The following is a 13,160-nucleotide window of genomic DNA, read 5'->3' as shown; positions in this document are numbered from 1 at the left end:
GTGGTAGGAAATGTACCCATAAAATATTCCTAAGAAAAAAAAATCGGATTTTCATTTGTTTGACTTCGCCTTTATATAAGTGAAAAGTAGTAAAAGGCGCAAAAATTGAAGAAAAATAAGACCATTCAGACACCACAGGTAAATGAAAGTAACAAAGTTGATGATTGATCAATTAGTGACATAGGCAAGGGGCTGACTCACATTGAGTCCTCCCTACTTTAGTTCAGTGATACCGAAATGGATACTCGTAGTATGTTCCATTTGTGGTTCTCGATGATATGACTTTTAGGTATGCATAATTTAACACGAAAAACAAGGTTTCACTGACAAGTTAAAAAAAATCGTGTTCCATAAGCTCTATCTTTAATCCTAAACATTTCAACAGATCAGTTATTCGTATACTGTATTCTTCATCTTTTTCAATTCTTCCTTCCTTACCACATGCATCAAAATTTATCATCTGCATAGATGCGAATAGAGAGAAGTGAAAAGAAAGTGGATACTCAACACCTATTTAGATGAATTATTGGTGTGTGCGACTTCAGTGTGCATGATTCCTGAGAACACTAATATTCTCGATGGAAACACTAAAATTTTCTGGTATTGATTCAGCATCATGATGCCATTGGAAGCTTCCTAAATTAAGAGGTGTCGATTTTCAATTCAGAAAGCCAAAAATAAAGGAGTCAAGTTCTTGCATGATTTTCCTCTTGTGGAATCAGGATCTTTTCTAGAATATTTTCTGGTTCCACAAATGTATAGTTCTTCAGTTTCATGGATAACAGAAATTACGTTATTTTTGTGATGTTTAAAATAAATTTTATTTTGATAAAATGTGAAATTAAAAGAATATAACCAGGTGTTATGCCAATATATTTATTTAATCGAAAAATACGTATCCAAATACATTTTAAACCCATAATATTAGACTTACTGACCGCTGATATGCATAATTAATAAAAGTCTTATAGATTAGAGCAAATGCAGTAAGAATAGTTTTTGGAATCTATTTAGCATCTCAAGAATAGATTCTACCCCATCCCCTTAAGTCTATTCAAACCGGAAGTGCTAGAAATAAATCACTTCCGGTTTTAACATTGATCACTATAGAGCGATAATGGTAATAGATGGCGAGAGCGGTTTCTTTCTGGTCCAATTACAAAGCTTCCAAAGAATAAATTCCATCGTCACCTTTACCTCTCTGCTAATACCGGAAGTGGTAGAAACCTATTATCATTTTTGTTTTCGATATTGATTCCCATAGAGAAAAAACGGTAAAAGCGATAAGTGGCTTCCTGATATCGTTTAAGAGTCCCAAAAGCATGTTATTATCTCAGCCTTTGTTCATCTAGTGAAACAGGAGGTGCTAAATGGTTTCCGGTTTCGACACTGATTGCCATAGTAGAAAAGGATAATACATACCGAGAATCAATTTCCCTTTATATAGATTTAGTACCGGAAGAATAGGTTCCATATCCTATTGTATTGAAGCGTAAAATATATAAAACGATAATCATGTCTGTTGTGCTGTATGGTCGCGAAACATGGTCACTTCCTCTGAGGGAAGAACACAGTCTGAAAGTATTTGAGAATAAAATCCAGAGACGAATATTCGGATCCAATAGTAACGGGAATGGAGAATGATGGCAACTTTCATAACGAGGAAACGCATAATTTATACCGTTTACCAAACATTGTTCGAGTCGTCAAGCCTAGGAGGCTCAAATGGACAGGTCATGTACCCAGAATGAAAGAAAGAAGGTATGCTTTCAAAGTTTTAACTGGAAATTCAAATAGGAAAACGACCATTAGGAAGACCTAAGTGCAGATGGCCGGACAATACTAAGATAGATCTCGCAGAAATAGGAATTTTCTTCTTTCTCACCTCAACCATAAGTTGGTGGATAACATGGAAATTTTAAAGCTTTTCTGGCTCTTGAGAGAGCTGTTTTATACTTCGATAAGGTCTATTCTTCGTAACTGCATCTAGATATTCTATCCTTGGTCTTCCTCTTCCTGTTTTTCTTTCTGCCTTTCCCTCTATCAGCACCGTGATCCAATCAGAGTGCCAAATAAGATGGCCAAGTATGTTGTTTCTTCTTTTTCCTATCTTCATGATCTGTCGTCCTTCATTAGCTTCTTTTAGTACGTCTTCATTTCTTTTCCTTTAGGTCCATGATATGCGCAGCATTCTGCGCTAACAACAGATTTCAAAGGGTTCCAGCTTGAAAAAGGAATATAAAGTAGTAACTGGATCCAGTTGGCTAAGAATAGAAGTCAATGGAGAGCTTTTGTGAACGCGTCATTGATAATCCGGGTTCCATAGGCCATAGACAGTTAGTTATTACAACGGAAATCTATTATTTTACGTTTCAAAATTGATGTCTGAAGATCAAATACTGTAAGAGATATGGGAAAAATGCTTTTTTGATATGCATTCAGCGTTCAAATAAGAAATTCAACCTCGACCTCTATTCAAACTAGGGATAGAAATATAGGATTTCAGGTAATTTATCATTATAGTGATTGCTACAGTAAAAATACAGCAGTAGATAGCGGAAAGCAGTTTTGGTTTTAAAATTTCTGTTCGGTATCAGAAGAACAGATTCCATCTCCCACTTTGTTACTCTATTGCAACCAAACTAGTAGAAATCAGAGTTTCTTCCATACCTGTTTTTGGGGGCATTGCCCCCCGGAGCCCTAAGAGTGCCCCCCAGAAATCAAAATAATACGTATATGATACTTAGATAATAATAAATAGAATAGTATCAGCAGTGCCCCCCGGAACATTGTTTCTGAAAGAAACACTGGTAGAAATTACTACTACTTCCTGTTCCAATATTGATTTCCATAGGCTGAAAAGGGTAATAAGATGACAATCATTTTTCTATAGATTTAAAAGCCCAAGAATATATTTTATCTAGCACTTATTTTTATGCTGAAACCTGAAATAGTACAACACACTTCCAGGTTCAATATTGGTTCATATGTAGTACATATTGAAGGACATAGCAAGATTTTTTATATTTTTATTTTTTTATTTACTTTTGCTATGGATTCAGGATCCGAAAAACAGGTTTCGTTTCTGGCTGTTATCCATCTGTTATAGATCCGCTATTTCCGGTGTCAATATTAAATTCAAATGAAATATTTTAACCTCCCACGATTATGCACCGAAGCTAGCGGAGACGGTTATGATGAGAAATGTATGAAATGGTGGAATGAAGAAAGTGGAAGGAAAGGGAGGACCCCCGAGAAAAACCCACGCACACGGTGTTTATCTACCTCAGTCCACTTGATGCGAGTTGGGATGGAACCAAGGACACCATAACACGCACCGGAAGTGAACGTTCTACCACTGAGCCACCACAGCCCCAATATTCAATTCTTGTAGTTTGGAAATCTACTATAATTTCAAAATGTGAAATGAAATTCACTTGAATTATTATTTTAAAATTGTTCTGCAGCAATAAAATTTATTTAAATTGAAAATAATTACATCAGAAAGGAAATTTTCATAATTCAGAATTTTTAACAGTTCATTTTTTTAAAAATAGGAGTTATAAATTAGCAATAGGGAATTCCTTTATTAAAATATCAACAATCAAACAGTTACTAAGAAATAAGTTTCTTTTATTCGTGTGGTGTGTGATCACAATGTGTAATCTGTAATGTACGGGTAAGTACCATTTACTTCCCCCCTTTTTTTCTAGTGGTGTTGAGGCTTAAAACGTTACTAGGAATAGATTTCGTCACAATATATATTAGAACTAAAATGAATGATTAATCAATATGCTAGTTTGTAACTTGGCTGTTAAGATTACTTAAGGGCAACGGAGGGAAGGGGAACAACGACCTGGAATAAATCCCTCTATGAAAAGGAAGCTTCGACGGTTGTTTACCTTAATGGTATCTTCCTCAGGTTCCTTTCCCCTTTGTAATTTGCAGGCCATGGGCGCTGAGGGCCTATATACAATCTATTGGCATCTTTTCAGGCCCGGAAAATTCCCGAAAGATGTCTGGATAGTTAATTAGCGTAAGAAGTTCAATTATGAAGAGTGTTATTTGAACCTTCACATTTTTCAAATAGTATTTTAACAAGTTTTGCTACTCTTTTAACATTAACAATCCTGAATGCCTTATTTTATATAATAATAATAATAATAATAATAATAATAATAATAATAATAATAATAATAATAATAATAATAATAATAATAATAATAATAATAATAATAATAGATGTATTTTAAAGAATGGAAGAAAGTAGAAACGCTTTCAAAGTCTTGACTGGAAGACCAATCGGAAAACGACCATTAGGAAGACCTAGGCGCAGATGGGAAGACAATATTAAGATGGGTCTAGCAGAGATAGGAATACAAAATAGAAATTTGATCCAATTGGCTAAGGATAGAAGTCAGTGGACAGCTTTTGTGAACGCGGCATTGAACCTTCGGGTTCCATAGGCCATAGAGTTAGGTAGTTAGTTAGATGTATTTTAAAGTTGGAGTAAGCTACTACATTATTTAAAGAATTTATTCCTCTTGGCAACTTTTGTTCTTAATAGATTCGTGCAACTCATAAGGTACAACATTGAAAGTAGAAATTTCTAATTAAAAAAAAAAAAATCTATTTCATTAGCGACTTTGTTTCCTTCTGACACAGCCATACATAGAAGTCTGCACAGTAATTTAGCTTGGGAGAAAAAATATTTACCACAATGCACACGGCCTCGGTTGGACTTCTGTCGAATTTAAAGCGGAACTTAATGTTCGCTCGCTGCAGGGCGCTACCGTGCCTCCCGCTCTTGATTGAATATGTGATAGTACACGCCATGCTTATCTGCAACGATGCAATGTTGCCATTTCATAGACAAAGGTTACGACTTTTGTTAGCATACAATCATATCTTTCTAATATATTTATTTTCTCCACAATAAAACCAATCTCGTTATGTAATTGTTGGACTGTGTAGAAACAAGATGTCAATGGATTTGTCATGGACGAAATTTATGTTTAGGTGAACTTGAAAATAAGCTGTCAAGATTTTCCATAAGACGGTTGAGGAAAATTGGACTCGTTCTCCTTCTTAATAATAATAATACTAATAATAATAGTAAAACGAAGAAGGCATCTATAATCACTAAGTTTATTGTTTTTATGTAGTTTGGTACAATATATGTTTATTTACTACTAATTAGCAATAGTGGTTATTCACTGTTAGAAGCAAAAATGGTAACAAATACAGAAATCTTCACTTTCAAATTTATGCTTCCAAGTACAGGAATAGCATTGATCTTTGAACCTGCCTTCAGTTCAATTTGACAACCCTAAAGATGGCACAGTGCAAGACATGAAAAAGGGTCAGTGTGAAAGTAGGAGAACATCGACAAACAATGAAATGAATGAGGTGGTAATGCAAACCTTTACACAAGAAATCTGTAGCACGAAAGTGTTGTCAGTAGAGCCAGTTTCTGTCGCACTTTTCGGTTGGTGTAAAGCGGAAGCTGTACATTCCAAAATGTTGCAGATCTTGAAAGACGATGTCCCAGATAAGAGTTTGGATTTTTTTTTTTTGAACGGTTCATGAAACACAAAATGGATTTGAACGTTTATTTGCTTGGTTTTAAGAAGTCACTACGGATCAACACAGCTGTGGGTCCTAAGGCAAGAACAACTTATACGCATAGTGTATTCCCTAGCAACACGAAATCCGTTGGATATGAGGAAGAACGTGACTGTTGCAATTTCACTACAATTCCGTACATGTGTGTCTCGCTTTGTTGTACGGCGCTGTCAACAATGCCGATAGCTGGCATTGGATACATTTTAATATAGTGGATATATTGAGATACCCAATATACAATGCCCGTAAAAATGTATATACAGGGTTTTCATAAAGTCTGGACGGATTTAATTTGCTTATAATTTTCATAAAAATGCTCATAATGAAGTCAAATAAAGTGCAAACGGTAGCGGAAGGATTAAATTTTTAGTTGGCAACACTGTTAGATAAGCGGCAACTCTGAACACGTTGAGAGAGGGAGGGCAAGGGTCAGTTTTTTACCAAATTCCATCCATTGTTGTTTTCATTGTTGTTTCAATGTTGACTGTTAAAAGTAAGTTGTAAGCTGTATTGGTGTGTCTTTTAAAGAAATAAATACATCAAAAACTCCTTTTTACCGTATCAAAGATGGCGTCGGTGAAAGAGAAAGCGCAATGTGTTCTGTGGTACGCAGAGCTAAAATCACCATTTCTGGTGTGTCGAAAGTTCACCAAAGAGTACAAAAAGCCGGCACCGACTGAGAGTGCAATCCGAAAGTGGCATGCTAAGTTCTTGGAGAGAGGAAGCGTCCTGGACCGTCCTCGAAGTGGGAGGCCGCCAACATCGCCTGCAACAGTGAGCAGGGTAAGGGAAAGCATCATCAACAGCCCACAGAAGTCGATTCCTAGACGGTCCATGGAACTCGGAATTCCACAGACAACCGTGTTTAAGATAGCCAAGAAGACGATCAAGGCCAAAGGTTACAAAATCAAGATAGTCCAGGATCTGCATGATGAAGATGTGGACATCCGGTTCAACTTCTGTGACGCCATGCTCAAGCAGTTGGAACATGGCGACGTTCTCGTTTCAGCTATCATGTTCTCAGATGAGGCAACCTTCCATGTCTCCGGGAAGGTTAACCGACACAACTGTCGCGTTTGGGGTACGGAAAACCCAAAGGAATTTGAGACACATGAGAGAGATAGCCCTAAAGTGAACGTTTGGTGCGCTGTGTCCTATGATCATCTGATTGGACCGTTCTTTTTTGAAGAGGAGACCGTGAATGGAGATTCGTACCTGGATATGTTGCAGAAATACCTCATTCCGGAACTGGAGGCACATGGAATCCAGAACGACATCGTGTTCCAACAGAAGCCAAGTGGTTTGGAGAAAATCAGGGCGTCTGTGGCTGGCTTTTCGGATCAAACACGGCGGAACGCTGTGAGTGGATTCCAGCGCCGCCTACGCGAATGTGTGGACGTAAATGGCGCCCAGTTTGAGGTGTGGCGGTGAATGAACTGAGCTGGTGCAGATTAGAGGTAAAAATTTAATCCTTCCGCTACCGTTTGCACTTTATTTGATTTCAATATGAGCATTTTTATGTAAATTATAAGCGAATTAAATCCGTCCAGACTTTATGAAAACCCTGTACTTGTACAATTTAGTACATGGTACCTGCGTATTGTTTTTGAAGTTGAACTGGATTAGAATTACAATAGGAAACACAATATGGAGTTTCCTCAACATACGTCGGTACTCGAAATGGTACGCCCATCACTTTTACTAGCTGTACGAGCACTTTATGAAAACGAGTTCCTCTATGAACAGGATGAGACACTTGTCACGCTACCGCCGAGAAGTGCGGGTTTACCTGGATGAGAATCTGCATAGGCACTGGATAGGACGAACAGGTGTAATTGAGTTTTCGAACTTCTACCATTGGGTACCTTCGTGAAGAAATTACAGCGAAATGTGCAGAAATCTTCGCGAATACACTGACTAACGTTGCTCAAGCAACCACTCGCCGTTGCGATTTATGTTTGACCACTAACAACAACCATTTCAAGCACCTTCAGTAACTGTATGTGACGGAAACTCGTATTTATTGTAATTGTTGTATTGAACTTGTGATATGTATAATTAAATTTTAGCACTAACACAATATAGAATTTTATTTCGTGTGTGTGTGTACATTTTACCGACTCTGCATATATAGTTCATCGTTTTCGTTTTTTATATATACGAGGGTAAGTCAAAGATTATCCGCAATGTGTCTTTCATACTGATCTCTGTCCTCGTTTATTTTATTGTTATGCTGTTGTGGTTATGCTATGAAAGTTTGATCCTAATTCCTCCATTTGTCTTCCTTTTATTGTATATAGATCATGGCTGCTCCATTAGATGTTTGGACTAGAGGATCAACGAGCAATGATCCGGTTTTTGTGGTCGGAAGATGTACCAGGGGCCGCCATCCATCAAAGACTTTCGGCACAATACGGGAACAGTATCTTGCCGCAACGGAGTGTCTACGAATGGATTTTTAAAAATTCAAAAATGGTCTCTCAAGTATTACGCACGAGAAAGGAGCCGAACGACTATCTATGGCCACAAATTTTTCGATCCATTTGTAGACATTCTGTTGCGGCAGGGCAGGACATGGTTTCCGTATTCTACGGAAAGTCTTGATGGATTGCAGCTCCTGATACACCTTCCGGCCACAAAAACCGGATCACTGCTCGTTGATCCTCTTTAACGGAAACTTCTAATGGAGCGACCATGATCTATGAGAAGCATACTGAAAGTCGGGAGCAAAATTTTTTCACAACCGTAATCTTTATTTGTAAGTGAAATCAAATATATCATCTCAATCTACAGACCTTTCTTTCACTTTTCCACATAGTCTCCGTTATTTTGCACACATTTTCCCCATCGTTCCTCAAATGTGAAAATACTCTTGCTATAGAATTCCGTTCCAACACCAGTAGACACCGACGCACTGCTTGCCAAATATCCTCCAGTGTCTTGTAGCGATGGCCTCGCATCTGTTCTTTCACAAACCGTAAAAGATGGTAGTCAGAAATTGCCATGTAGGGGCTGTAGGGAGGATGTGAAAGTGTTTCACACTCAAATCTCCTGATTTGCTCCATAGTGGCACGTGCAGTATGCGAACACGCATTACCCTGTTGAAGGATAATCTTTCCAGGACGTTTATCACGCAAGGCACGACGAAGCTTCAAAAATGTCTGGATGTAGTGGGCAGAATTTATGGTTTGTACAAGCTCGAGAAAGTCAACCACAATGCAACCCTGTACATCCCAGAAGACGCTCCCCATAACTTTTCCTACCGATTGCACTGTCTTTGCTTTCTTCTTCGGTGGTGAATTCAAGTGGTGCCATTCCATACTCTGTCGTTTTGTTTCAGGTTCATAATGACGGAACCAGCTTTCATCTGCAGTTACAATACTCGTCAAAAAGTCATCACCTTCATGTCGAAATTTCTGAAGAAGGGTTTGGGCAATTGTTAGTCTCTGACTTTGTGGTCCTCGGTTAATAAACGTGGGACTCAACGATAACCTAAGCTTGAATCATTTCTTGCACCGCACTATGTCCAACACCAAGTTATGCAGCGTTTCATTCACAGTGATACGCCTATTTACCGTATCAGCTCATCAACTCTTACCTTGTTGCGTTCCATGGAGGCAGTTCAAGGGCGCCCGCTGCGAGGCTCATCTTCGATACTCGTGTTTCCATCCTTAAAATATTTCACTCACCTCCAAACATTACTGGCACACATTTCCATAGGCACGCTGCAGTATGCGGTGAATTTCAGAAGCAGATTGATCCTCTTTAACAAGGATTCAATCACAGCACGTTATCGAAACGAAACATCGCTGCCCGCCATTTTGGAAATCTTGCCTGTGGTCACGTGCTAGCAACAAACAGCATCAACGTCTGCAAAGAAAGAAAGAAAGGCCTGTAGATTGAGATAATATACCTGGTTTCACTTACAACTAAAGATTACGGTTGTGAAAACATGTTGCTCACGGCTTTCAATATGCTCCTCGTATATACAACAAAAGGAAGACAAATGGAAGAATTAGGATCAAACTTTCATAGCATGATCACAACAGCATAACAATAAAATAAACGAGGACAGAGGTCAGTATGAACAATGTACGAAAAGCTATAGGTACACTCATGTCCAAAATGATTGTCGCATATCTGTAACTGTCTCCTTGTAAGAATAGAATTTGATAATGATTTTGCAGGGTACTCTTAATACTGATGCTATGTGTATAATTTGGAAATGTATGTTTGTGGTAAATTTCAAAGGAATAGAATTATAAATAGGAAAATTAGAATGAGTAAGACAAAATGTTGCTAAATGGACAAGAAAGTTTTATTTTCGTTTTATTATTCTTATTTACTGGTCTTTTGACGCCACATGAGTCATGAATAATTTTGGACATGAGTGTACATTGCGGATAATTTTTTACTTACCCTCGCATTTTAAAAATACATTCAGTGGTATTCATATGCATATAGTGGTATTCATATACATGTCTCTTTGCGACACGTATGAAAACAAGGGTGAGAAATGAATATGACAAAATATTAGCCATAAATGATAAACTATTTTAATTTTAATTGTTAATTTTTATTTCTCACTTTAAATATATCTTTTTTAACAATACTGCTGGCATGATACACACAGTTCTTTTCTTGCCTATTTGCAAACAAACGTGAAAGTAGTAGCCGTACGAAATGAAAATATAATTCTTTTTCAGAAATATATATACACAAAATAGTCATGAAAAGGAAACTGCTCATTACATTTCACAAAAGCCCAAAATACACAAGGGAAACCTACAACTATACATATATTATATACTTTGTAAGAATATATATAGTGATTTGTTTATTAGATATCTTATGCACAGTACAGTTTTTTTATTGACCAAATATGATGAAAAGGTTATCAATAATAAGTAATGCAATCACGAAACTCCTTTTCCCGATATACCAGCAATTCAGTCTTCACCATCATAAATAACTGTTGTACCACTTCCTACATGGCACTCGCCATTCCCTTCTTTACACTTGGTTCCAAAAAACACCTTCTTGCTATCACGGTAACGATTCTTTCAACTCCAATACTGCACAATATCAATTTTCACAACACTCGATACTGATAAAAATCCATAACACTTTGGCTAACATTCCACCCTATTGCCAATGTTGTTATATATATTATGAATATTACAGTCAATGGATAGAGAAGAACATGCGTTCGATGCAGAATAGGTAAAGCTGTAAAATAAAAATAATACAGATTAAGACGAAGAGCTTCACAAAAATGAACATACACAGTTAGAGACCTATTAATTAACACATATATGGCTTACTCGATTAAAAATATTTGGTAAAACTACTTAGCGCAGAGGCGTACTTAGAGAGGGGCTCATCAAGGGGGAAAGACTCGTAACTTTCCAGGACATGCGTAATTTTTATATACTCCACATAATTTTCGCGGAGATGTTGGTAATTTAATAAGCGAGACTTTTGATATTCCATATACGTGCCTATTTGTTAGACTGACATTTCAAACGCATGGACTGCATTTATCTTCAGAGCTGAATAATGTTGAAGAATTGTTGTACAACTATTGTGATGTGACTTTAATTGTCACATTGTTATAGTTCTATATTTCTATACTTAACACTCAAATATCGTTACGGGGGGATCAAGATGGCGACCAAGAAGCTAAATATAAGAGAACTTTGCTCTCATTCTTTATTATTATTATTATTTTAATTTTAAACAATTTTTACTTTAGACCACTTCTTCAATTTGATATAACAACTAAATATTTTTATAACAACTTCAATTTGATATAATTATAAAAATATTTAGCATACTTCATTTATATTTGAAGCTACTTATCCCTTAAATATATAATAAATAGTGAAAAACAAGTCTACCTATAACCGGCCATTCGTCCATATTGGACGGGCCATTTTGTAAAACCATTTTTACATTATAACAATCTTTAGCAATATAGTCGACTTGGCTTACTAAAGCCGTGACTTCTAATAGTTATTATTCCCCGCAAGAAGAAGAAAAAAGCAAACAAATATTGTTACAAATTATAGTTAGTTTTTACCAGCACCACGAGAAAGAACTAACAATCATGCCACTAGTTAAAAGTGCCCACGCTTGTATAAATTTCTAATTGTGATTTTTATACTAATCTGAGGATGATGAATCTATTTTCAAACATATCCGTTCACGGAATCATGAGAAAAATGACCTCAAACTTGGGATTTTTGAGGTACCACTTATGTCAATGGTAAAAGCGCCCATACTTGAATATATTTCTAATTAAACTTTCTATACTAGTTTGAGAACGCCGAGTCCAATCGAAATATTTTTAAACATACGCGTCCATGGAGCGTCTACAACTGATTTTTAAATTAGTTTAAAAAAGAGCAACTACAAATGTATCGATGTGTATCTTTATTACTATTGGCATAGAAGGTACCTCAAAGATTCCAAATTTGAGGTCATACAAGGACGAGTATATTTATAGTTTTATTAGATTCAGCACTCTCAAATTAGTATAAAATGAGCAATTACAAATTTCTCCACGCATGGGCACATTTTACTAGTGGCCTGATTGGTAGTTCTTTCGTTTAATTTATTTAATATGACGATAACATAATGGACAACCGCGTATATGATTCTGTGCCGTGAAGTACGATACGAGGCTGCTACGAAACATTTAAATGAATTCGTGTATTAATACTTTATTATTTTCTTTTTCGCAAACATTTCTTTCGCCATTCCTGCCCTTGCTTTACTTAGTACTTCTCATCTTCCCTAGATATTGGAATCTATACTTTCTCTGCTTCTACTTCTGCAATTGATATATCTAACATAATGTTAATTTTCTGTTCAGATGTTGCAACAAGTGCAATACAGCATACACATGTAACGCTTCTACTTCCTACAGAAAAACCGCATTTTCTATGTAAATTCTTGTTTACTACCTTTTTCTAAATACATATTCAATAACGTTGGTGAGAGGATAACTTCTCTTAAAATTACACTTTTCTTTGTTATTTCTTTCCCTATTCTACCTCACTTGTTTACCATTCACAAACAAGTCTCTAACGAGTCTCCGATCCTTTTATTCCAACCCAGTTATCGTTACCACTCCCATCGAAACTTCCCAGTTCAACTGCTCGAAAACCTTTCCTTGATCAATATACGTGCATTATGTGATCAAAAATATCCGGACACCTGGCTGAAAATGACTTAGAAGTTCGTGGCGCCCTCCATCGGTACTGCTGGAATTTAATATGGTGTTGGCCCACCCTTAGCCTTGATGACAACTTCCACTCTCGCAGGCATACTTTCAATCAGGTGCTGGAAGATTTCTTGGGGAATGGCAGCCTATTCTTCACGGAGTGCTGAACTGAGGAGAGGTATCGATGTAGGTCGGTGAGGCCTGGCACGAAGTCGGGGTTTCAAAACATCCCAAAGGTGTTCTATAGGATTCAAGTCAGGACTCTGTGCAGGCCAGTCCATTATAGGGATGTCATGGTCGTGTAACC

The 13,160-nt window shown here is 36.9% G+C and overlaps 1 protein-coding gene across 5 annotated transcripts in view; it reads right to left on the bottom strand.

Moving 5' to 3' along the window:
* Positions 1 to 10,179: 10,179 nt before the first annotated feature.
* Unc50 (Unc50 RNA binding protein) overlaps positions 10,180 to 13,160 on the bottom strand; it is a 212,291-nt gene continuing 209,310 nt past the window's right edge. For all 5 annotated transcript variants that reach the window (XM_081752560.1, XM_081752561.1, XM_081752562.1 and 2 more), the window contains exon 8: positions 10,180 to 10,854. In XM_081752560.1, the coding sequence (XP_081608686.1) occupies positions 10,718 to 10,854 (137 nt within the window). In that variant the 3' untranslated portion in view covers positions 10,180 to 10,717. The remainder of the gene's footprint in view (positions 10,855 to 13,160) is intronic.

This window comes from Thermobia domestica, chromosome 3 (assembly GCF_964235325.1).
Source record: "Thermobia domestica chromosome 3, izTheDome1.hap1.1, whole genome shotgun sequence".
Classification (NCBI taxonomy): Eukaryota; Metazoa; Arthropoda; class Insecta; order Zygentoma; family Lepismatidae; genus Thermobia; species Thermobia domestica.
Note: the sequence above shows the minus strand (reverse complement) of the source record. Positions and strands in the feature narration are given on the sequence as shown.